The 27,161-nt window shown below is 40.9% G+C and overlaps 2 protein-coding genes across 2 annotated transcripts in view; one reads left to right on the top strand and one right to left on the bottom strand.

The window, feature by feature from the left end:
• The window catches only part of LOC100707400 (high mobility group protein B2), a 642,043-nt gene extending 629,125 nt beyond the window's left edge, over positions 1-12,918 (bottom strand). Inside the window, exon 1 of the mRNA XM_019360562.1 lies at positions 12,508-12,918. Coding sequence (XP_019216107.1) covers positions 12,508-12,918 — 411 coding nt within the window. The remainder of the gene's footprint in view (positions 1-12,507) is intronic.
• Positions 1-27,161, top strand: part of sorcs3a (sortilin related VPS10 domain containing receptor 3a) — a 241,040-nt gene that overhangs the window by 33,900 nt on the left and 179,979 nt on the right. The window lies entirely within an intron of this gene.

The following is a 27,161-nucleotide window of genomic DNA, read 5'->3' as shown; positions in this document are numbered from 1 at the left end:
GCACATCTACATGTTTTTTGTTCTTCATTATAAAAAGACAAACACAACCAAAAGAATAAACATAATTTCAGGATCCGAGATGCTGGAGGATGCTGGCACAAACACAGGTTAGATCATTTCATTGTTTATCTCAGTGAGTGTTGGGATTTTTAAATCCGCTCTAAGCAGTTACAGAAGAAGATCCATCACTCCAACCGGGGTATCCCTGCCTTGAATATTGACCTTATCCTGCAGTAATCTCTTCATGCTGCGTTCCAATTTGGCCACTTCGACCTCGTCCACTTTTTCTGCGCTGGCTCTCCGAGACAACTCGTTTGCACGGTGTGGAAAAAGGTCACCGTCTCCGAAGTGGCACGCTGATGCAGACCTGTCATGTTTGGGAGTCGGCGAGGCCTTTTATTGCTGTAAGATGTGAAAAGTGTCAGTACTTGGACAAGCCCCTTCGTTTAGCGCGACCTTCCACATGGCAATATCAGCGCTTGGCAACACTTTGGTTTTTGTCACAGGGGATACATATGGGCAAGGGCACAGTGAGAATGAGCTCTCAGAATAGTCGAAGGGCATGTTATGTCACAACGTTAATTGATGAGACTAACTGATGACATAATGTAATGATGGCAGTCTTCCATGCCACTTCATCACCTCTGGCTTATGAGAAATGCAGGGAGAGTTTGCGCACCTACAGCTCACGGAAAGAAAAACTGAAAATAGCACACACGCATGCAAACATTAGCAAAGAACACGTGAACACACATGCACGCTGTACGTCTTCGCCTCGTGTTTCTCTTGCTGTTTTTTCCCCCCCTGATCGTACTATTAAGAATTGCCTTTCGGTTAATAAACCCTGTGATAACATTACCGGTCAGCATATTATGGAGAACATAAAGCAGAATTAAAAAGAAATTCCAGCTGATTGTTCATTCCACACAAAAGCCACAACCGGCTTCTGTTAAACTCTGCAGCACTTTGCCTTTGGGCTTCTTTTTGTCTCGTCTTGTAGTTTAATTAAATCTATAAACATTCACTCATAAAATCCCCCCCTCCATATTTAAAGCTTCTTCATCAACAGTGCAAACTTGAGGCTTTGTGTGCTTTAAGCTTGAGGGGTTGTATGGCAGCTTTTAATTTTGCTCTTTGTTATGTAGACCAAACAGAACGAATGCTCCTTAGAGAGCCCGGGCAGAGATGGGATGCGACTCCTCAGGCCCTGAATCCTAATAACTTAGAAATAAATATATAATGTCATCACTTCATTAATTGTACCGCGGATCCCACAGCGAACGTGTTTCCTCTCACACTGAGTCACCCCTTCTAACTGCATGGGGTCTTATGCGAGTTGCCAGACGACTGTGTGCAAGCGTGTGCTTCTGTTGACACAAACTCAAATCTAGAAGCAATGTTTCAGCTGAAATCAATAGATTTATTATAGGGTCGATGTTATGTGGCATCGATCAATTGGAATACTGTATTAAACCCACACAGATGAGTCATAGTTCTTATCGCCAGGAAGAAACAAAGGCCAACTACTGGATGCAACAGCCTGCATGTCACTCTGTAGTCATCCCACACTCCTTACGAATTAATAGAGTCATGCCACCTAGTTATGTGATAAACGCACAGTGCATTTCTCATGATATAATGATCCACGAAGCGGCTTAAATATGGATTGTTTGCTTTTTTGGCCGGGGACGGACAGACTTTAAATAGCCCAATTAGTATTCTTGGCTTGAAGGCAAGACAAAGCTGGCAGCGTCTGTCCCTCAGTCTGGAAAAGTGCTCCTCCATTCTGAAGATACAGCTTTGGTCTCATGCTTCAATGGCGGAACAGACTGTACACACAGACACAGATGAAAGTGGCGATGTGAAGAATTCCTTGATGGAGAGTTGCTGGAAAATCCCCTTTTAATTCAGTCTGATCCCGGGTATTACACTCGAAGAGCTTTGCCAATTGTCGTTTAGCTCAACTTGATTTTCAGGTATTTAACACTCTTAGGAGAAAATCTGCATATTTCCAACACAATTATAAAATGTCAGTGTTATGCATTTCACAGCCGCTGGTAATGAATGGATGCGTTTAACGGTAGCGTGGATTAGCTTCGTACTGGTGGATCTTGAGCCGGCGCTGATACATGCGTGCAAACGGCGGCTGAAGAGGAGTTTCACGTGCAGAAAGATAAAAAAAAATACAAACGTTATGAGTACAAGATGTGCCGTATGTGACAGCATCGCATTTTGATCTGGATTCAAAAGGAAAATCTGTTTCTCTTTGATTTCTTTGTAAGGAGAAAACTTGCCATTATCAAGTAAATGTGACAGTGGAATAGAATAAAACCAGTGGGTTTTAGACTGGTTTCACAATCTCTCAGGAAAAATAAAGGATTGATTTACAGCACCGAGTCCATCTTCCATTTGAAGTGATAGTGAAAATATATATATTTTCACTATATCTCTGACCCCTTGATTTTCATTATTTTTGTTATTTTTACTAAACGGTCCACTAGATGTGATTCCAAATTGCTCCTCTAGTACCATATGTCTATGGATGATCTTTAAAAAGATGCTGCTTTAGGTAAATAGAAAAAGTGAAAAGGTAAAGTCCATTTTTTAAGCTATTAAGAAAACCTGGTTTCAGCCAGAAATTTACCCACTGAGCACTTTCCATATTTCCATAAATCTAAAATACGGCTAAACATGGTGCATGGTTGTCAAGGCACGTGTTGAACTAAATCTGATATATAAATGAAGATTTTAGACGTCTGAATAGCACCAAGTAATTGTTTCAAATTTGTAATGACATGGCAGCTATAAAGTATCAAGCTGCTCTCACAAACAAGTGCGGCTCGGTGGTGGAGCAGTAACCATTGTTTCCTCGCAGCAAGGTTTGGGTTTAAATCTGCCGGTCATCATGCTGTCATGGAGCAAGAAATGTCACCATCCATTTATTCATGAATACGAAGTCTAAGCTGTTCACAAATGACTGAGCTGAAAGCTGCTAAAATCCTCTACAACGCTAAAAGGAAGCGCACGAGGTTCGTAAACATGTGTTTGTCATTCTGCTCAAAACATTTCAATTCAAGTTAGCGTTTAGCTCACTGTTTAACCAATGAGTTTCCTTATATCAGTTTAAACTAAACTCATTATGTGCATTAAGCTGTTGGCTTTTCTTTATTCTTTAAATCGACAAATTCATTCTGTAGTAAATTAGCAGCCTAGAAATGCAAAATGAAGACAGTAAAAGTGGGTCGATGAAGACGACTCAGAAACCAAAACACAGAACAAATACAGAAACGTTCGCGTTCATCGTTACCCGCCGACCTCGTGTAATCTTACCCATATGGAAAAGAAATAGAAAAAACTTATAAAAGACTTGCATCAGATGTGGCCTACTTCATATAGTGAATCATATCAGGCTTATATGATTTACTCATGAAAGTGGCCACTTTCATATATTGTTTTAGTAAGTATCCAAAACATACAAGTTTAATTTATATAATTTTTCTAGGGATCTTATATCTGTTTTCACTCCTGTATGCTTTTCATACAAGTTTCACACAAGACAGATACAAACTTTATAAGATTTATATATATCTTTTCCATATGGGAATGCAATAAGATTTGCAGTCCAACATCACAAAGGAAGTCAAGGAATTCTGATACATGAAGTAACCCTCAGCTCTACGGCGTACACACATTAATCTCAAGTTTAATCAACTTGTCCTTCATAAATCCACCTTTCTTTTTGTCGGTTGCTTTAATTTAGACCTAAGGTGAACATGCAACTTCAGGGTCGCGATTAAAACCCATGGCAACTCCACGAAGCAAGAATGTTTGCCTCCAGCTGGTTATTAGTGTATGCAAAGTACAGCATGTTGGCTGCCTCAAGGTTGAAGTGATGTTTCTTTTACTATTAGCTCTGCCGCTAGTTAGCAGGGCAAACGTAATAGATGCATTTAGTGGGTTTTCATTAAGCTCACTCGTGGGTAAACACGCAGCCGAGGCCACTCTGGTGTAAAGCTGAGCACAGGGCAGAAGACATTTTTCTGTCTGTTTGACCCCGTTTGACCCTCCGGTCACCTCACAGGATAAGGGCATTTTTTTCATCATGGATGGCGGCACAATTACACACAGAGGACTAACTATAAGCGTAATGACTCTCTGGGCTGAATTCACTTAAATTGAATTCCACAGAATAATCACCCCACAAAATAATGAGCCATTACCCATTTACAAGAACTGTCTCATTCATCTTCTAAAAGGCCTATTAATTTGCCCGTAATGTATTATCTTTACCATCAAGTTTAAAATCAGGAATTTGTTCATGAACATATAAAAGTTGCCGTTATGTGATGTTAGAAATTCAACTCTTTATTTTAAAGACATGACCCTCTTTACTTTAGCTTTAAAGGTAATGCAAAAAACTACTTTTAGAGAGCTGCACGAGCAGGCAGCAATAAAAACTACTAAATGTATACCTTTCATATTTTACTGGTTTTAAAGACATCAAAGGTCTCCTCGTGTTTCGTACAGCATTGTGTAATTTTTCGACTAGTGTGCTTCCCTGGAAAAACGTGTCCTGGAAGCTTTATTGTGGATTGATTCCACTGGAGCTGATTTAAATACAGGCAAAAAGAGCAAAATGGATTGGCTCTGACCTCCGTGGTCCATGGGCAGGATGGAGACGTAGTACATGTGATGATAATGTGGAAAATGTGGGTTTTGTTTCTTAGATTGTTGCTAAGTGACAAATACTAAAACGATGTGTTCTGCCCCTTATATAAAACAAAGTTTACAAGTAGTGATGAATACTGTATCCACTCAGCTCGCTTACTGTAGTTTAGCATCAGTGCAGCAGTAAAAAACCCTGCCAGTGGATGTTTTAAGATTTCGTGTTAGTGTCTTTGTGTGTGTTTCACCGTGCCTCTGTGCTGGTCTAAGTGACGTGTTGTTTAGTTCTGGTTCTATAGTCGAAGCTAAAGCTAAATGCTAAAGGATGTTGAAGCTCCTTTGGCAGCCCGATGAACCACAGTTTCCACTATGCGTTACATTTTGGCTTTATTGTGTCTGTTTTGGCTTTTTAATTGTTTCCCTCGTTTGTTTCCTCTTTGCGTCTCAAAAAGGCTGATGAAGGTGATTCTGTGAGTGAGACATAATCGATGCTGTTTAAATGCCAAATGAAACCAAAGACAACTAATTTATTTGTGGTTGGTTCACTTATAGAGGGCTCGATGACATAAGGAAAAACATGTACTTAAAGTAGCTTAGTTGCCTGAAGCACTCTCAGAGAATCAGGTGCAGATTGTGTAGCAGCACTTCATATGAACTATACGTTACATGAAGCGTGAGATGAGTGGCTCAGTCTCTTTACAGTCTTTCATATATGTGTTCTGAAGTAGTAAGATGATGTGAGTTCCCTGACTGCTTGATTAGTATACTTGCCTTGACTGGCTTTGTTGTTTATTTCATACAGTTTGTGTTAAAGAGCAAAAACGTTCCGCTGACGCTGTTTAGGCACTTCTGCTGAGTTTCCCACAGCTCTTTGAAGGGGAATTTGATAAAAGGCTTTTGTGAGGCGGTAATTAGGCATGTGTTGAGAATCAAACTGTTTAGCTTTTTTGATAGTTTGTTGCCTTCGATTTCCTTTTGACACAGACAAGTAAACGAGGTGACAAATGAATGGATGGCACCGCCCAGTGCCACAGGGCGATGGCTGTAAACTTTCATAAAGGCTTGGCTTTCTCTTATGAGTGAAGGAAAGAAAGACAGAATTAGTAGAAAGTACATGACAAAAGAGACAAAGGCTGATCTAGACACAGGAAGAACCTGAGAGCATCAGTTGGAGTCGGACATGGCTTGGAAGGGGTTCATGAATTCATGTGGACTATTCCATCCTTTGTGCCAGCAGACAGCGCAATGATTAATCTCACAAAAGAAAAGGAGTCTCATTAGATACTAATAATATGGAGGCAGATTTATTATTAGATCATTAGATCATGTCCCTACTATAACAAATCCAACATTATTACCACAGTTATGCACTGTACTGATCCTGCTATCATGATATTTCCATTTTCTGTGGCATTTGGACATTTCTACGTTTAATGCACAAAGCTAACGTGACACAATTCCTCATCAGTATTTTATCTGGCTTTGTAAAAACCATTCCACATATGAAGGTGAATTTGCAAAACATGATCAGTTAAAAAAAGCAAAATAAGACCTAACTGTTGCAAAATGATCACAGAACAAATTTCATAGAAGTAATTCTGCCTCAGTCACTGTCTGGCACCTTCTATTTGTATATATTCATATTTTATTAATTAAGTAACTCATTTTCATTTCAGTCAGTCTGGTAGCATAAAAATAATATAAATAATATATAAATAATAATAAAGGTTATATAAAACCATGGAAGCCTGTTTTGGTTCCATAAAAACATGCTGGTGTTATGTCAAATGGTGCTTTGACACACTGAGTTTAGATACTTGGATGCTTGGAAAGAAACACCTGACATAACAAATGTCATGTTTGCACCGTGCTGGGTCAATCTTTGGGTGTCTAACTCAAACTGCAATCTTTTCCCAACCTTAACCAAGGCAGTCAAGTTCATCAGGCTCATGTTATCTGCTGAGGATCAGCGTCTGGCTGCTGAGCTGGGGGTGGGACACTTGACTGTAGGTTCTTGGGTATTTTGTGTTAGCATGCTGTCTGTGCAGATGTTTGCAAAGAACCAAAGTTGTGTTAGCAGCACAATGTGGTTGTTCCTTTTCTTGTTACAGTTTGCATTTTACCATCACACTTATTTTTTGTCTGTTTTGCAATATAAGTAATGTCCACATCTCGACTGTAAACCGCTGCACCGTTCTGCTCCTCCTGGACACAAACTGAAATCAGCTGATTGTAGTGCAAGTGTGCAGGAAGAAAAGTGCATGTGCTTTTTTTTCTATACACCTGGCGTGCAAATAATTTTCAGTGCGAGTAATGGCATAATTGTAATGTAATTACAGAATTTAGTACAATAACACATTACATTGGGCAGCACGGTGGCACGGTGGTTAGCACTGTTGCCGCACAGCAAGAAGATCCTGAGTTCAATTCCAACATCAGGCCGGGGTCTTTCTGTGTGGAGTTTGCATGTTCTCCCCGTGTTTGCGTGGGTTCTCTCCGGGTACTCCGGCTTCCTCCCACCGTCCAAAGACATGCAACTTGTGGGGATAGGTTAATTGGATAAACCAAATTGCCACTAGGTGTGAATGTGAGTGTGAATGGTTGTCTGTCCTTGTGTGTTGGCCCTGCGACAGACTGGCGACCTGTCCAGGGTGTACCCCGCCTCTCGCCCTATGACAGCTGGGATAGGCTCCAGCGCCCCCCGCGACCCTGGAAAGGAGAAGCGGAAGCGAATGGATGGATGGAACACATTACATTACTGCATTACTGAAAAATGTAATGTGATCACAGTGACACATTACTTTGTAACAAGTTAAACCTAACACTGTTAGTAAGTACGAACAAAGCCAAAAAGACCTCGTAGCTCTTTGATAAAGGACTTTTATCTCTTCCTATTCGTTTTTGTATGACAAGCCAGTGCATTGAGGGGGTGGAAGCCAAAGGACACCTTGCATGTCTCTGTGACACCAGCAGCACAGCAGTATTTGATGTCCAGGGGGGAGAGAATAAAAATGTGTTGAAATTAAATCAGGACTAAAACATTAATGAACTTCAGGATAGCAAGAAGAATGCACAAGTCCTGAGTCCACTAGCTAAATACACCACTAAAGACTAGAAATGTAAAACCCATGGTTTACAAAAGTCAAAGGATCACATCATCTACATCATTTTAGGTGGAAGAGAACCATCATATTTTCACCACTGACATTAAGTCTTATGATAACAGTTGTCTTCATCTTCACTCTTCATCCCTTTTCTAGGTTTCAATACTCACCAAGGCTTTTTTCTATTAAAAGATCCCAACTCGTATTGTATGTATTGTACATAAACTCACGCAGCCCACTTGTGTGATTTTGCATGTGACAGATGTGCTTAAACTGCCACACTGTGTCTAATGTGCTACATTTAAAAGTTCCCATGCTGAACACCATTCAGGCTTGAATCCACAATCATGTACGGAAGCTTTTAGGGAATAGAACAATTTTGAAGATAGTTTCTTTTCGTTGATTTTTTTCCATCTTTGGAGACCAGCTGGCATGAGATGTCAAAGCTTATACTCAATATTAGGCTTGAGAATAATCATATTTGGTATTCTGTGCTGATGAAAGGAGACACGAAGCAAGGACTAAACTAACTCACTCGATGTTATCTATCTCAGCATGCCTGGATGAATTGTGAGCACTCAAGCTCTCCCACACTCAGGCTTTCTCGTAAGGTTGTTAAGGAGGCGGAAATCATTATTTCATCAGCCAAACGATATCACTCTCCAGGTGAGGACAGTTTTCTGCAGGCATTTTAAAGTGCTGATAACCTTTGGAAAATTTCCTAATTACACCAAATCCAAAGATATATTGGGTCTATCAACTAGTAAATCCCAGTTCAGACCCAACAATATCCCTGAGCAGTCATTACTATGAGCTAGTGGCAGCTCACATCTGTCAATTCTGACTGACTGTGAAACAGAGAAATTTAGAGGGAGAAAAAGAGACTCCTGTAGTAGTTTTGGAGGCTTTCCTTTAGCCATCTCAGCTATTACATGGCCCATTTACCATACAGTATGATATTGCCTGCTATGCTTCATTTTGGTGACACGTGCCCTTGTTGTGAACCGTGGTAGAAACTTCTGACTCTTCTAAAGCTAAAATCACGAAACATCTGTCGACGTATCAACTTTGGTCCTAAATTACTGAGCGCCTTACTGACTTCTAAAGCTGCATCATTAAAACTAGTCATGGAGTCAGATTTACTATGCATGCAGTCAGTCAGTCCTTCTTAAAAAAAGAATCCCGAGGGAATGATACTGTAGACTGTATTGCATCCATCGGCTGTGGAGGGCGGCGTTCGTGCTAAAAATAAATACACTTTTCATGTCGTAAGGCACTTTGGACAAAGTTGAAAATGGTCCATATGGTATCTTTCCATCTGCTTAATGGTCAGTCAGAGTATGGGGCAGTTTCTCAGGGAGTGCTGGATGCTATAGAAATGTGTACTCAATGTGGATGAAGAAAAATACGTAGAGAAAACGGCTTGAAATTCTGTTTATATTTATTGAGAATAGTTTAAAGTTGAATGGAGAAAAACATATTCCAAAACTTGGAATGAAAATTGAGATGTACAATGTACCCTTTGTATTCATTGCATTCATATCAGCTGACCAAAGATACTTTTGGCTTGAGGCCCTTGTGTGAAAAGACGGATTAAGAGCAGCCAGTTTTCCATTTCCATTTTCCAGTGTGCATTTTCGTACCCTAATCACTGAAAAGTCTGAAGGAAATTGCTTACAACTGAAACCAAATCTCTCCTTTGCATGTCGTCGCAACTGCAATATGTCTGTATGGGATAAAATGGCTTTAATGAGTTAGTGTATTTCAGCTGAGTTAATTACACAGTGGTACACTCTGCAGGTGCCCATGATAAAACGCAGTATTAATCAATACATTTGTAAATAAATAAAAGCCAAGTTTGTGTTGTGCTCCATAGCTCAGCACCTACTTTGTTTTTATTTTATTTTCTTTTGTTTTGCAATCAGTGAATAAGCTGAACACATTATACATAAATACACTGTATATTCATGTAACTTATGAGTAAATGTGCAGACGAGGAACCATGTGGTAAACATACATATCAACACAATCGTTCTTATGAACTGCATGAATTTATTGCCATTGAGGTTTAAAAAAGAGAGCCGAAAATTACCGAACAGGAATTTTAAGGCAAAAATTGCAAGTATCCCACTCTTGCTCTCAAGGAAGCAATCAGAAACCAAACTGGGAAACATATGAGCCGATTGTGTTTTTGCACTGCCATCTGTGCACAGTTCACGATATTATTAACTATGTGGAGGCAGGCATATTTATAATTTATTGTAGTAAAGCTCTAGGTAAGTGTACTTGACTCTGATGGGATAAAGAAGCGACAGGACTCTGGCTTAAGCCATAAATTCATGTGAAACTATGCACACGCTTACATGCTTGGTGCAGCTCCTTCTTACCAGACTTGCAGTTTTTATTGTCCAGGTAACCTCTGAAGTAAAAGAGATGGTTTATCTTGGCATTTCTGGTGATACAAGCAGACGCTGCAGATGGATCATGCAGATGTGGGTTTCAGTGTTTGATTAGACTAAGTGATAAGAGTGTACAGTAGTAAGTTTTCAGGGCACCAACTTCCAAAAGAATTCTAAATATGGGATGTGGGGCAACATCAAAGATCTCTTATAGTTTAACCTAAAGCTAAGAATACTCAGAAAGTTTCAGGAGTTATATTTTCTGACATGTATAATGAAGAAGAAATCCTTTCGATTCTCCACTTTTCTAGGTCAGCAGTCCTTCTGAAACAGACTAGACATTGACCCTGATGACTGCTCTGTGCAACATATCTGATTTCCCCGAAGCAGCTCGCAGGTGAACCTCAGGTGGATTTGATTGACTCATTAGAGTCTCGTTCAAGTAAATCCACCTTGATATAAATGCAGCTGTGCCTCACGTTTCCAGCATAACACTTAAATCTTGGCAGGAGTGAAGGTTTCTTAAAAGACAATGGATGGCACTTTAAAACCCATTGTGAGCAGAATAAAAGATGGATTTGGAAGACCATTTATTGGGTAACATTTCTACACCAATGTAAATGGTAATTTTACTCCATGTCTACTGGATGTTTGTCTTTTTATTTCCCTATTACATAACACAAGTGACAAAATTAATGAATTATTACTGCTTAAGGATCAAGGGGAAAACTTTCCTGACCTTTTTTTAAAATTATTGACCTTTTCATTAAATATCCCAAACCATCAAGCAACCTAACAAAGTGCTTTGAGTTGCTCAAACCTAACCAAAAAATACAAGCCCTACTTTAGTTGCTGCCTATCCGGTGTTTAAGTGATGACGTATGAACCCTGCTTCCGGGTCCAAACTACTCTGCGTTTATTAAAGCTGTTGTGTTTTTAACATGTTTTAATGCTTCGTATATTGTTCTATTTAATCTGAAAAAAGCCCCTAAAAACAGTCAGTGATCAATTCAATTCAATTTTATTTACACAGCGCCAAATCACAACAACAGTCGCCTCAAGGCGCTTTATATTGTAAGGTAGATCCTACAATAATACATTCAGCAAGCACTTTGGCGACAGTGTGAAGGAAAAACTCCCTTTTAACAGGAAGAAACCTCCGGCAGAACCAGGCTCAGGGAGGGATCCCTGTTGGCCTCTCTCGGTTTTTATTACCACTGTTCACTTTAAAGCTCAGTTTTTAAATCCTGACAATGTAACTACAGCCCAGCCCATGCAGCAGTATATGAATGACTAACCTCGTATTGTGGATGGATTAGCTCAGTTGTTCTCCTGACTGAAGTTTGGTCCGTTTACAGCATCCTGCCATGCGATTGCATTTGTCCCTAACCATCAGGAACCCTCACGTTAGTTTTTATCGAGTGGAAAAAAGTTAGCGTTCATCCTCCAGCTTCATTGTTTATGTTATGCTAACATAGCTGTGTAGCTAGTCAGCACATAGCACATCATTATACAGTGGCTTGCAAAAGTATTCGGCCCCCTTGAACTTTCCCACATTTTGTCACATTACAGCTACAAACATGAATCAATTTTATTGGAATTCCAGGTGAAAGACCAATACAAAGTGGTGTACACGTGAGAAGTGGAACGAAAATCATACATGATTCCAAACATTTTTTACAAATAAATAACTGCAAAGTGGGGTGTGCGTAATTATTCAGCCCCCTGAGTCAATACTTTGTAGAACCACCTTTTGCTGCAGTTACAGCTGCCAGTCTTTTAGGGTATGTCTCTACCAGCTTTGCACATCTACAGACTGAAATCCTTGCCCATTCTTCTTTGCAAAACAGCTCCAGCTCAGTCAGATTAGATGGACAGCGTTTGTGAACAGCAGTTTTCAGATCTTGCCACAGATTCTCGATTGGATTTAGATCTGGACTTTGACTGGGCCATTCTAACACATGGATATGTTTTGTTTTAAACCGTTCCATTGTTGCCCTGGCTTTATGTTTAGGGTCGTTGTCCTGCTGGAAGGTGAACCTCCGCCCCAGTCTCAAGTCTTTTGCAGACTCCAAGAGGTTTCCTTCCAAGATTGTCCTGTATTTGGCTCCATCCATCTTCCCATCAACTCTGACCAGCTTCCCTGTCCCTGCTGAAGAGAAGCACCCCCAGAGCATGATGCTGCCACCACCATATTTGACAGTGGGGATGGTGTGTTCAGAGTGATGTGCAGTGTTAGTTTTCCACCACACATAGCATTTTGCATTTTGGCCAAAAAGTTCCATTTTGGTCTCATCTGACCAGAGCACCTTCTTCCACATGTTTGCTGTGTCCCCCACATGGCTTGTGGCAAACTGCAAACGGGACTTCTTATGGTTTTCTGTTAACAATGGCTTTCTTCTTGCCACTCTTCCATAAAGGCCAACTTTGTGCAGTGCACGACTAATAGTTGTCCTATGGACAGATTCCCCCACCTGAGCTGTAGATCTCTGCAGCTCGTCCAGAGTCACCATGGGCCTCTTGGCTGCATTTCTGATCAGCGCTCTCCTTGTTCGGCCTGTGAGTTTAGGTGGACGGCCTTGTCTTGGTAGGTTTACAGTTGTGCCATACTCCTTCCATTTCTGAATGATGGCTTGAACAGTGCTCCGTGGGATGTTCAAGGCTTGGGAAATCTTTTTGTAGCCTAAGCCTGCTTTAAATTTCTCAATAACTTTATCCCTGACCTGTCTGGTGTGTTCTTTGGACTTCATGGTGTTGTTGCTCCCAATATTCTCTTAGACAACCTCTGAGGCCGTCACAGGGCAGTTGTGGAGCTGTTTTGCAAAGAAGAATGGGCAAGAATTTCAGTCTGTAGATGTGCAAAGCTGGTAGAGACATACCCTAAAAGACTGGCAGCTGTAATTGCAGCAAAAGGTGGTTCTACAAAGTATTGACTCAGGGGGCTGAATAATTACGCACACCCCACTTTTCAGTTATTTATTTGTAAAAAATGTTTGGAATCATGTAGGATTTTCGTTCCACTTCTCACGTGTACACCACTTTGTATTGGTCTTTCACCTGGAATTCCAATAAAATTGATTCATGTTTGTGGCTGTAATGTGACAAAATGTGGAAAATACTTTTGCAAGCCACTGTATACCAGCTAGCCCAACTTCAGTAACCCTACACACGTCACTGCTGTTTAGTTTTCTGTCTTCATGTGATAACAGAGCTGTACGTTTTAATTTTTTCAGAAATCTCTCAGTCAGAACATGCTATATCATGTTTGGGTGGAAACTAGCGAGCTAACTTCCTGCTAACTTTGAACTCCGTTAAACTTCATAAATTCTGTTTTCATGGATGCCTGGTTGTTAAACTTAAATATTACACCTGGTAAAGCAGCAACGCTGATCATTTTATTAAAGATGAAGGAATTTAGACAGTTTGTTACTCTCAGTGATGCTGCAGGGTTGTTTGACTTTGACCTGAAGCAGAGTTTGGACCCGGAAACAGCTAATGATGTCAGACATAAAGACCGGATTATCCATGTAGTGTTTGGTCTTTTTCGAGGATTTCGAGGAAACCGAGATGGAGAAGCTGTACATGTCCATCCCCTCTGAATCTTGTGACCGTGTATAAAAAGACAGAACAGTCCAGTGTGTGTGACAAACACTCAGTCACAGTATTTAGCATTAAGCTGCCACATCAGTGCCGTTGAAATGACAGGTGCCATTAATGCCCACTCCAGCGTCTGTGTTGTTAGTTTTATCCTGCTGAGAATGTAGCATAGAAATGTCACACTGACAAGCTGTTGATGGCCTTAATAAGGAAATGATCTAATTGCAATGACTTTCACAGTCTCACAGCCTCTGTCCATATGTCCATTTTGAAATCCCCCTGTGGAGTGACAATATGTAACAGCAAATTACTTGACTATTAGAACTGGATGTCATGCTGGCAAGTGGCTTATTGACTTAGAGAAAGTTTCATTGATGAGAATTGAAGCAAGTTCTTAAATTGACTTCTTGACTGCCTCACAGAATGAGACAGGAGGGAGAATAGAAAAGCTCTGCAAAGCTTCAACAAAGGTGACATGCATTTTTCTCTTTTAGGAATGTGCACTCTTGCAAGAGGTCAGGGCAAAATGTTCATGGACCATTTACTCCTGAACACATCAGTTCCAACATGCCATCTGTGTTTTTTCTCCAGGAAGAGATGAAATCCCAGAAAGCACAGTAATGTGACAGAGGGAGAAATGTCCTGGCAATGTTTTTGCGAGTGCAGAGCTGAACATAATTAGATTCCAGACATCCACGGGGAGTTACCAAACACACAGCTCTAATGTCATCATGACTGGACCTCTGTTAAGGCCAACAGCACTGTCAACAAGCAGTTTGTGAAAATGTTCTAATCTTGTGTTTTTAACAATGCTGAGGATGGCGCACTCAAAAGATCCGTATTGAAAGGTGAATATAGCAGAGGAAGATCAATGCTACAGATTAGCTGGAATTTCAGCCAGTTGGTTAAACATTCAGAATCAGACTGAAGGCTCCCAGCAGATGTTGGGGGTAGGGATCAATACGAGTTTTACATCTGTCGGTCTGCAGGATTGACAGAACTAAAAATCTAAGCTGTATATAAAATTCAAATGACATCATCCACTTGTTTGTGGGTCCTATTTCATCTTTGGATGAGAGAGCTGAGTGCTGGTAAGCGTGGTTAGCAAGCAACACAAGAACCTTGACATGGACACTGATGGGGTTACCTGCTAATTAGTGCCACTTAAAATCCTGCACTTTGTTCAACAGAAATGGATCACAGACTTCTTGATCACACTGTTAATACAATTACCAGCACAGCAAGTCACGTTATTTCTTAGAAAATTCTATTAAAAATCTTCCAAAAGGCACCAACACGTACAAGGTAGAGAGATACAGTTCAGTGACACCAATTAGCAGCGGTGAAGCCAAGCAGACAACTAGAGGGTGTGTTGGTGTTTATCTGCCAGTCAAAGAAACTGCGCCCCTCATAACGCAAACTAGGTCTTTATAATGTTTAATGCAATTATAATTACAATAACAATAACCCCAGTACAGCAAAAAAATTGTTATAGAGACCAAAAACATTTTTGTACTGTAAATGTCTCTGCTCTTGATATTTGTGGTTCAAAGGTAAATGTATTGACCCCAAAACTGGGTGGATTGCATTTAAATGTAACACATACATATTTTTCTCTGTATAAATTAACAACTAATGTCTTTTTTCCCCCAGTGATTTTTTTTCGTAGGTCAACATTGTCAATTTCCTTTTACATTGGTTCACGATTAAATGCCAGCAAAGGGTCAGCAGTCTTTTGTTTCTGTGTTAACTGGCAAATGCTAACGTTATAAGCTAAGATTTCGAAGCAGAGAAACGTTATACCCGCTAAACTCCACCGTTCTCTTTGTTAGGATGTTAGCATATAGCTGAAAGCACTGCTAATCATACACTGCCAGAACAGCCTCGCAATAAGATTGTACACAGAGTCTTGTTTCGCTTTATTAAACCAAGGGTTAACCCTGTTACAGTCAAGTCAGTTGAAAAACTGCTGCTAAGTACTGGAGGGAAGAATCTTTTTTCTATGTGAAAGCGTGTGAATAATAGTCATTGCCCTAGTGAAACATGAGGCAGAATCATAGTCAGAGAGTTGAGGGTGGGTGGTGTGCAGGGACAACTCAAGTGAAAGAGGGAAAGAACAAATTGGATTACACTTCAGACTTGTACTGTGGATACAGATTGTGTAACAGTTTAGGGAAGCTGTGAGGAACCTCGCCAGTGTATTGTGGGGGAAAAGCAGACAGCAGATAAGAGGGAGTTGGAATTGAGGCAATCAGCACTGAAGGACCTTGTTTGGGGCGTCTCTGCTCCTTGTTTTCATTAGAATGCGAAGCGGCAGATGAAGTCTGGGGCCCAGGAAGTGGGAGTGACACAGAGGGGGGAAGAAAATAAAGGTGGTGAGGGGGGAAAAACAGGATGCCAAGAATGCTTGTTGAGGATAAGAACGATGCTGGAAATGACAAAAGTGGGTTGCTGTGATGTGGTGACAAGTGCATCAGAAATGGGAATGATGGAGGGAGAGAGAGAGATAAAGACAAGGAAGAAAAATGACTCGTCTTAAGTTCATGATAAATTTTGCATTTCTCTGTGCTCAGCAGAGCAATTAAATAATTTTATTGTGACACTGCAGATTCTTGGAATCGAGGATGGCAGATACTTGCTGTATGTTTTCACCATATTGCAGAATGGAAATGTTTGTGTGAAGGTGTTGCACTGTATTTCAGCTGAACGCATGACTGCTTATCACACTGGTCTTTGAAGACAATAATGGAGAACAAAGGGCTTCCAAATGTTTTAACTGTGCAACCCCAGGGCAGGATATTGTGAACAATTTCATCAGTTTGGATACTTTAATTCAGTGACATACTGTGGATACATGGGGTGTGATAAGTAGAGACACCAAAGCTTTTTTCCTCGGTGTAATGCATTCCTTACTGCTTTGCTGACATTCAGGCCCGAGGCAATATTTAGTCATTCCATTAAAACAGAACACAAACGGATGGTTGTGTAGTTTTTGCTTCGTTAGACCCAAACTCTGCCACTGTCTAGCTGCTGTGTGCTAAAGATGTAGATTTCCTTCAAGAAAATTAATTGCAGCATGTGAGATTACTCTTGTAGCAAATATATGAATAAAGGATGTCAAAATATAACAGAGGGAGACTAATTACTCACTTTTTACCTTAGTTTTTCCACTTTATTGTTCCGCTTTTTGAGTACTACAATCATTACAATTCTTTTAGATTTTCCAAGGCTGCACAAAAGCAGAATGTAAAATACCTGGTCAGTGATTGGCGCGTGGTCTTCACATCTGTTGCCATACACTTTGAATTTAAGGCTTTAAGTTGCTAATGAGAATGGACCAAAGTCAGTCTGGTCACTTGCTCGTTCTTGGTGAGGACCCCCTCACACTTAATCCATCCTCTAATCGTTTTTTCAACACTCAGACCAGTCCAATTCAATATTTCTTTTAATTCATAATATCATACATAGATGCCACGAGACTGCAGTGAAATGTTCGCCTTAGGTTTGCAAAACTGCATGTGAAAGAACCGCAGACAAGACCAAAGTGAAAATGTTGGGCTACAAAGCACAGTGATGGTGATTCGGGTTTGTTTTGCAGCTACAGGACCTGGACACAGTGCGTTCATTGAGTCAACCATGAACTCCTCTGTATACCCAAGGATTCTAGAGTGAAATAACAGGTCATCTGTCTGACAGCTAATATGTGGGTGAAACTGGGTCATGCAACAAGACAATGACCCAAAGCACAGCATCAAATCTACAGCAGCCATCCATTCATTCTCTTTTGTTTATCTAGTGCAGCGTCTTGGGGGGCTGGAGTCTATTCCATCTAGCATGGGCGAGAGGAGGAGTAGACCCTGGACATGTCTTCAGCTTCTCATAGGGCTAACACAGAGAGATAGACAACCATTCACAGCCTATAGGCTGTTGCCCCCATTAAAATGAAGCGCCCTAGAACCTACTCTCAATGTTGGCTTAATGACACTACACGCGCTTTACGTCGCGTGTGTCGGCGCGCTGAGAGAAGGTGGAAAAAAGATAAGCTTCAGGTTTCTTACGACATGCTACGGACTAGCCGCTTAAAATTCCAAAATGCTGCTAAAACGGCCAAAACGTCATTTTTGTCTAAAATCATCCTGGCCAATGACCATAACCCCCGTACCTTATTTAAAATTTTTAACTCTGTGGTTAACCCTTCCCCGGATATGTCTTTAATTTATTCTCAGGCTCTCTGTGAGCGATTTCAAATTCACTTTTTAGATAAGATCACATCTCTTAAGTCCTCTCTTCCCCCTATTTTATATCCCCTCCCCATCCCCGAGTGCACTTCAACTTTCCACCAGTTTGAGCCTGTGTCACTTTTGTCTCTTAAGCGGCTAGTTGTTCAAATGAATAACACCAATACTGTGCTTGACATTCTTCCATCTCGCATAGCTACGGACTGTTTTGATGTATTTGGACCTAGTATCCTATTTCTTATGAACTTTTCCTTGCTCTCAGGCTGTGTTCCTTTGGCTTTTAAGCACGCTGTAGTCCACCCGATTCTTAAAAAAAGAAATTCTGACTGTTATGACCTTTCAAACTACAGACCGATCTCTAAGCTTTCGTTCTTGTCCAAGATCCTGGAGAGACTAGTTCTCTCCCAACTCCAGGTGTACTTGGACACGAACCATATCGCTGAGAAATTTCAATCTGCCTTTAAGCCATTACATAGCACTGAAACGGCGGTGGTTAGAGTTCTTAATGACATTCTTGTAATCACTGATACTAGACGCTCTATGGTCCTAGTTTTACTCGACCTCTCTTCGGCCTTTGATATGGTGGACCATAACATTTTATTGCTAAGACTTGAGCACACTGTGGGTATTAGAGGCACTGCCCTCGACTGGTTTAAATCATACCTCGCTGACAGATCCTTTTAAGTTAACTTAGGCACCTTCTCCTCTTCCTCCACTCCGGTCTGTTGTGGAGTGCCTCAAGGATCAGTTTTAGGCCCTATTCTATTTTCATTGTATTTGCTCCCCCTAGGCGCAATCTTTGAAAAATACAATATCGCCTTCCACTGTTACGCTGATGACATACAGATCTATTTTGAACTTACTGACGACCTTGCTGTGTCCCTACACTACTTTCAAGAATGTATGCAGGAGGTCAAAGAATGGTTCCTGAGTAATTCTCTTGTGTTAAATGATAAGAAGACTGAGATTGTGGTGTTCAACAGTAAAATCCCTCGTGCCCGACTCTGTGCTGCCCTGGGTTCCTTTGCTAAGTTTTCTTGTGACTATGTCAGTAACTTGGGTGTACTGCTGGATAGCTCGCTCAAACTCGATAAGCAAGTATCTGCTGTAGTGAGATCTAGCTTCCACCAACTGCGCCTTATCTCTAAGGCTAGGCATTATGTTCCACATGAGGACCTGGAGAAGCTTATTCATGCTTTTGTGACCTCCAGGCTGGATTATTGTAACTCCTTGTACTACGGTCTTCCCTCTTCTCTTCTTCTTAGACTGCAAACAGTCCAAAATGCAGCAGCCTGCCTCTTGACTGGTACCAGGAAATTTTGCCCTATTACTCCTGTTCTAGCTAGCTTGCATTGGCTGCCCATAAGGTACCGTATTCAATTTAAAATACTACTCCTTACATTCAAAACTATTAATAAATTGGCGCCAAGTTATCTTAGTGAACTTCTCAAACCACATACTCCTGCTAGAACACTTAGATCTGCCACTCAACAACTTCTGATCCAACCCAGATCTCGGCTGAAGTCCCGGGGTGACCGTGCGTTTGCTCTGGCTGCCCCGGTACTGTGGAATACCCTTCCTCTCAACCTCCGCGCATCTGATTCCACTGCACTGTTCAAATCAAGACTAAAAACCCACTTATTCAATCTTGCCTTTCCCTCTAGTTAATATTTCTTGTATGATTTTATACTATGCACTTTTATGCTCATTTAATTTCTTGTTTGCTCTGTACCTGTTGCCTTCCTATGTATCAGTGACAGCTACCTGCTCGTATACTTAGTACTTGCTTTGGTCCTATTTCTATTATCTTCCTTCTATTCCTTATGTTACTTGTTAAGCACCTTGGGATACCCTTGATTTTTAAGTGTGCTTTATAAATAAAGTTTATTATTATTATTATTATAGGCAATTTAGAATCACCTATTAACCTTACCCCACTAACTGCATGTCTTTGGACTCTTGGAGGAAGCCAGAGCACCCAGAGAGAACCCACACAGGGAGAACATGCAAACTCCAGAAAGGCCAGATAGGGAATTTGAACTGAGGACCATCTTGTTGTGAGCCAACAGTCTTTACCACCCCCAAATCTACAACCTAATAGCTGAAAAAGAAAAGAATCAAGGTGCTGCAATACCCCAATGAAGGTCCAGACTTCAACCAATTTGGCATGCTGTGGTGGGACCTTGAATTGTCAGCTGGTGCAAAATGGAACTTTTGTTTGACTCTATTTACTTTACACATTTTAGATGTTTTATTTTTGCATTTTTGTCCAGTGGTGCATCCCTGCACAGATGTCTTCTCTTTTTTACTGGCTATCAAAACTGTAATGGATGATTGCAAAAGTTGGTGAATCAGAGCTTCTTTTTCCACCAAAGCTTGACTGACATACCGCCATTGCTGCTGGAAGGGATCTCTTTGTTTGCGAGGTTTTCTTGGGATTGGACCAGTCTCCTTGCTTCCTTCTGTTTATCATGAAGTGTGGACATCTACCGTTCACTCTACTGTCACAGCAGGAAACCTGATTTGCTGCACATGGGACAAATACTTTCTCATAAAAGTGTATTTTAAAGAGCTTTTCTACTCTTATTTCAAGAGTCTCATGAATAGAAATAAGAATAAATCCCAGGGTGTTAGTTGATACTGCTAGCAGCATTGTTTCTCTGCCACCTCAGCATGCTTTGATACTGTCCAGTTCTGGCTATATTTCTTTTCTCTGTCCATTCGTAAATCAGGTTATGGAGTTGAGCTCCAAAATCTCCTCCCTATGAAGATGGCTGTCAGTGCCCTGAGTCATTTCTATCATTATTTACATCTGGTAAACAGTAAAAGGGACTAATACTTACACGGTACGCTTTTACTCAATTTCAGCACTCAAAGTGTTTATTTAGACTAAATGGTTTTCAAAAGCATCACTCCACTGAGACTGCTCTGTTAAAAGTTTATAATGAACTTTAGTGACTTCTGATACCGGGCTTTGTTCCGTACTCAGGTTGGTTGACCTCAGTGCTGTGTTTGATACTGTTGACTATCATGTTTTACTTAATAGCTTTGAGGTTTTGCTGGTATTTGTGGGTCAGTGTTTGACTGGTTTCCCTCATATTTATCTGACAGAACCTTAACTCTCTGTTAGGGTGAGCAAGTTTTCTTCTATCACTTTGTCTTTAACCTGTGGGATTCCACAAGGTTCAATTCTGGGTCTGTTATTATTTTCTTTCTATATTCAGTCTTTTGATTTCTTCTCATTTTTATGCTGATGACATTCCCCTGTAGATCACCGGCTTGATAGCTGGTTTTGCATCCCAAAGTAACTGTGTGGCTGCCTCTTCAACAATTACACGGTTTTAAATTCCAACAAGGCAGAGGCCGTGATTATAGCTCCTCCAAAGCAACAATGAAGAATCACTCGAGCTCTTGCTTCCTTTTGTTCATCTGTTAAGTCTGACATTCATAATCTTGGTGTATTATTTGATTCTTCTTTCATTTGCATGTAAAATTTATTTCACATTTCTGTTTCTTTCATTTAAGAACCATTTCTGAATAATGGTTTCCTCGGGTGAACAGTTGTTCATGCACTGGTATCATTGCAGCTAGATTATTGTAATGCCCTGTTTACTGGCTTGGATAGATAATCATTTTCACACCTTCAAGCCATACAAAGTGCTGCTGCCAGACTCCTAACCTGTTTTACTCGCATTAATCCTATTTCATAGTCTTTACGTTGCCTCCCAGTAGATTTGAGAGATGGTTTTAAAATTCTTGTACTTAGATAAAGCACACTAAATGGACATTTATCCAGGCTTTCTGTTTAAATTCTTACTGATACTGTACATTAGTTTTTGGTTTTACATTTACTGTTTTTTATGTTTCCTTTGTATTTTATTTTGCTGATTCCTTGTTTTTATTTACACTGTTACATAAAATTTTATGAATGCATGTCTCTAATAAATAAGCATCACCTACTTAAGAGATGTCTGCATTAAAACATGTTCCAAAACCTCAGAAAGTAAAGACGAGTGGCCCCAGATTCCTCCACATCGACACCGATACGAATCATACAGGAAACGACCACTTTGAGTTATTCCTGCTAAATGTGGTTCTATAAGATATTGAATCATGGGGTGCACTTAGTTTTTCACAGCACAGCATAGAGTCCTGTGAAAACTGTGATTATTTTGGTGAAAAAACGTGATACATTCAGTGAATTTTTATGATATTCCCTCTTTGCAAAAATGCCGAAGGGTAGCATATGGCAGAAACAGCTCAAAAAGGACATATATTTGATTTAATGTGCTGGGACAGTGCAGAGATAGAGGATACCCTCTGGTGGTTTGCAGAGGAGAACAGGAGGACTCTGCAACCAGTGTGATAGAAGCCTTTTATCAGAGGATGGAGGCAGGAATCCAGAAATGTGTTAAAGAGGTTCCAATGGAGTGCTAGCAGGAATCTGGTCAAGCAGTGAAATGGCCTGAGTAACATAAAGGAAACAAATGTGGCCAAAAATGGAGCCCCTGTGAATGGAGCACAAAGGTTAATGAGCAGAGAGATGCTCTGTAAGAGACCTGATGAGAGGGAAGAGGAGGAAAGATGGCTGCGTGGGGCTCAGAAGTTCACAACGAGCGCAGACTCCAACCTGTTTCTATTGATTTTCCAAAATGTCGTCGACTAACGTGGCGGCCTTATCCCACTCGGGTGAAAAGGTTAACAGGGTGAATTTAAACTCTAAAGAGACTTCTTTGAAAAGCAGCAAAAGACTCAATAACGCGCCTCAAGGCCTTATCGTGTTTTTGATACTACATGTCGGGAATACGTAAAGCTGTATATTCCCCTGTTTATGGGCCAACAATATGTGAACACCCATGGATTATGTTTCCTTGTCATTCTGACATTTAAGCTAAATTCACTTTTTTTTCTGCTTGAATGCAACGTCACTCCTGAAGATAAGATAAGATAAGATAAGATAAGATAATTCTTTATTGTCATTGCACAGTCATACATAGTACAGTAGTACAATGAAATTGGAAAAACTGTCCTACGTCGGCACTACATATAACACAACACGACACGATATGACACATCACAACGCAACACAAACAACACAACACAGTATATTAACTTAGAAATAAAAAAGAAGAATAAGTGTATGTGTATTGCACACTGTTATTATTGCACATTAATTATTATTGCACCTTGTTATAAATATAAATATTATTATTGTTATTGTTTTAAACATTGTTACCTCCCCCTAAAAAAAGTCCAGGCAGGTAGCCAATCAGGTCAGCTATTTGCATTGATTAGGGCTATTGCCCTATTGTAAAAGCTGTCCTTGAGTCTGTTTGTTCGGGACCTCAGCAGCCTGAACCTCCTGCCAGACGGCAGCAGCTTAAACACCCGATGTCCTGGGTGTGTACAGTCTCGTAGGATGCTGCGTGCCCTCTTGAGACAGCGAGTGCTGTACAGGTCCTTCAGGGAGGGAAGAGGATGTCCAATGATTTTTTGGGCCATATTGATGACCCTCTGGAGTGCCTTTCTGTGTGCTGTGGTGCAGCTGGAGAACCATACACCGATGCAATATGTCAGCACACTTTCAATGGAGCAGCGGTAGAAGACGGTCAGCAGCTCCTTCTTCAGGTCCATTTTTCTGAGGATTCTCAGAAAGTGGAGACGCTGTTGGGCCTTCTTTAAGACCGCAGAGGTGTTAGAGCTCCATTGGAGGTCTGTGTCTATGTGCACACCCAGAAACTTGAAACTGGAGACCCTTTCCACGCACTCCCCGTTGATGCTGACAGGCTGCAGCTCAGACTTCCTCCTTCTGAAGTCGACTACCAGTTCTTTTGTCTTGGTGGTATTGAGGTCCAGGTTGTTATCTACACACCAATCTGACAGCCTCTGAACTTCAGCTCTGTACGCCGTCTCATCTCCCCCTGAGATAAGCCCCACCACGGTGGTATCATCTGCAAACTTGATGACTGCGTTGTCTGGGTGGGTACTAACACAGTCATGTGTGTACAGAGTGTACAGTAGGGGACTCAGTACACAGCCTTGTGGAGAGCCGGTGTTGAGGCTGAGGGCTGAGGAAAGATGAGGCCCCACTCTAACTCTCTGTACACGGTCTGACAGGAAGGTGTCTCAGACGTGTCTGCACCTCCACTGCAATGACTGCATTCCCTCTTTTTCCTCCTTTTCTGTGCACCATGCAAGTACAAAATAAGGAAAGAAAAGAGAGACAAAAGAAACACACACATCATGCCGCCTGGCAAGATACACAACCTCTCTCACCCTTGCGCGAAGGTTCCCCTGCAGAAGTAGTTGCCAGATTGCTGGAGCATGAAGCACTAACAGCTTTGCCCAAGGCTAACTTCAACCTTTTCCAGCAGAATGGAATAGGAGATGTCTGGTGAATTTCTCATTGTTTATAGTCTCATTTCATGAAGAGATTAAGAGTGAGTCTCTTGCTTGGTGAAACAAGGGAAAACCAGGGAAGCGAGAAGATCATTTACTTTTCTGACAAAATGAGCTTTCCTCTTAAGTGAAGCTGTGTGTGATTTAAGGGTGGAATTTAGCCAGAAGTGAGGCATAATACAGAGTAATTGTACCTTCTGCATTTTCTCACTGTCAAAAAATGTTGGAATTTATTGATAACACCAGGACAAAACCTGAAACTGAGAGTGTAGAGCTCATTCACAGTTATTTCTCAGACCCTACAGGAGAAGGTAAGTAGGTAGGGGCGATATGTCACAGAGGCTTTACTCATTTGTGCTTTCAGCACAGAACTGGGGGGGGGAAACGTCTTTTACGGTAGAATTCAATCTGGAATTGTTTCTGTGTGAAATGCTGTTTTTATTCCTAACGACAAACCGTTTTCCAGAAACCAGTGTCAAAACCAGTATATGAAGTCTCAATTTAAGGATTGCAGTGGAAGTTTCACTGGCTTGTGTTTAGTGTCAGTCACTGGCAAATCAAGTCACCAAAAGATGATGTCATTTTAGGTGGGGGGTTCTCTTAAAAGGTTAAAACTTGAAACTAAATTGCAGAAGCACTCACTTCCATTTCAAGTGCATAAAACCAAAGAGGATGTGAGTGCCGGCAAAGTGAAAGCAGTTGGATTATGCAAACAGTCTTCTGTTCCTTCATGTAATCCCAGACTGACTCTATGTCCGGATCGGGGCTCTGTGGCAGCCGCGCCATCTGCTGCAGGACTCCTTGCACCTCTTGAGGCTGAAGATAATTCTTTATAGCTCGAGCTGGAAAGCTGGGCTCGTTGACCTTCTGCAGAATTAAATGGTTACGAATGGGAAGCCTCCCTGATGGACCTGACAAAAGACAGAAACATCTAAATTGCTGAAAATACAATATTTTCCTACCATCTCAACTCATGTGTGCTCAATATAATGATACATAGGCTTGGCAACAATCTAGAAGGGAAATTTGTTTATTATTAATATAATAAATTTTTATTCACTGATGCTGGATAAAAACATTTGGATGCATTTTTCCTTCAGTAACAACGTGTCTGAGTGACCAGCCAAAATCTGCACGAGAGTGACATCAAAATGAGTGAATGTGGAAAAATGAAAGAAATGGTGGTGATGAGAGAGGCGATGATGGACAATTCACCTTTCCACCCCTGGCACACATCAAACAGACTTAATGGATACCTCACTGAGAAAGACCTTTTCTCAGGTTAACAAAGAGGAGAAAAATGCAAAAGAGCTGAAACGTGTTCTTCCAAAGAGACTGGATGAGTTAAAGAGCAGCATGCCTTCATTCAGCCTTTCAGAAAACTGAGCCCTCATCAGGTGTTTGTCTCTCACTCTCTTTTTTCATAAGCTAGCAAAGATGCTTTGAATTTCCACAAAGGCTCAGAGCTGCTATCATATTGTTGTGTACTTGTGGAGTCGTAATGATGTGGCGTACTCCTCTTGATGCTGTTGTTTTGGATGTTTTACAGTCACACCGACTGTTTGCACTCAGCTCTGTGAGGCTCCCCGTCTGCCTGTTTTGCAGACATGGAAAGCAGGTGTTTGACAGCTGATGGGTCTTACTCTGCAGAGAGCACCCGGCTCATCTCTCCTCTAATGAGCTACATGAGACGGATTGTTTCTTTATCCTTCATTTGACTTTACAACAAAAGTGAGTGTCTTAACAAAACTGTTTCGCTGCTGACGGGATATATTTACCTCTTTGAGGTAGCAGAGAGACAAGTTGCCTCGATAAGGTCTTTGAAGGTGGCTTAATGATTTTCCTAAATTAATGTTTTGGCACTTCCACCGTCTGGCTGCCTCTGCGCTTCGCTCTGCTTTTATTGCACGTTTTAGTTGCTGTGTGTTCAGTTTGGAGAATCACTGGCATTAGGTAGTGTGAGAGTTATTGAGTGTAGATGTTGAAGAAACATGGAGTATTGATTATCACTGCTGCTGCAGCCTGTGTCACTTTTGATAATACCAGGACTTGAAATGTTGAGTGGTTATCAGGGTTTTGTTACGGTACAGTGCACTCTGCTATTCTTACATAGAAGTGCAGCTCATCGGCACATTGCAGTGGGCCTTTTGTCAAACCCGGGATGATCACATATTTTCACTGAAACAAATAAGTCAAAAAACAAAATAATCCTCCCATTAAAGCAGGATCAAACAACAGAGCAATTACAGATATATGGCAGTGAGACTAATCCTTGCACATCCTGATGTAGGAAGACGCTTCAAACAGCAACAGTGTATCTGCTGAGAAAAACAAATTCAGTGTTTTTCAAGTGTCTGAAGGCTTCAGAGTCCAATGATACAGTGATACATGCTATTAACCCTTTTAAGCCCATCGGAGCGTGGACGCTCCGTTTTCTGTAACTAATTTTAAATCCCGGTAGAATTGCAACCAAATAAGGAATTTTTTTTTTTTTTGCATATGAAGTGACGTCATTTTTTGTGGGAAACGTAGTTTTTTTCTCTATAGGACCTTTCAAAGTTTACAGGTGTTTGTGAAAGTCATGTTTGACTTCATGCCTTTCTCTATAGTTTCTGGGAGGCTTAGAACTTAAACTGCACTGTTGGAAATCATTTATTTTGATGTGCATGCTGTTTGGTTGCAAACTGTGCACAATAATATTGATTTTTGTTTTTCCTGCAGTTTATAAAAATTAGTGTATCTCAAGAATGAAACTATGA

This window comes from Oreochromis niloticus, linkage group LG6 (assembly GCF_001858045.2).
Source record: "Oreochromis niloticus isolate F11D_XX linkage group LG6, O_niloticus_UMD_NMBU, whole genome shotgun sequence".
Lineage (NCBI taxonomy): Eukaryota > Metazoa > Chordata > Actinopteri > Cichliformes > Cichlidae > Oreochromis > Oreochromis niloticus.
This window is presented reverse-complemented; position numbering and strand designations above follow the sequence as displayed.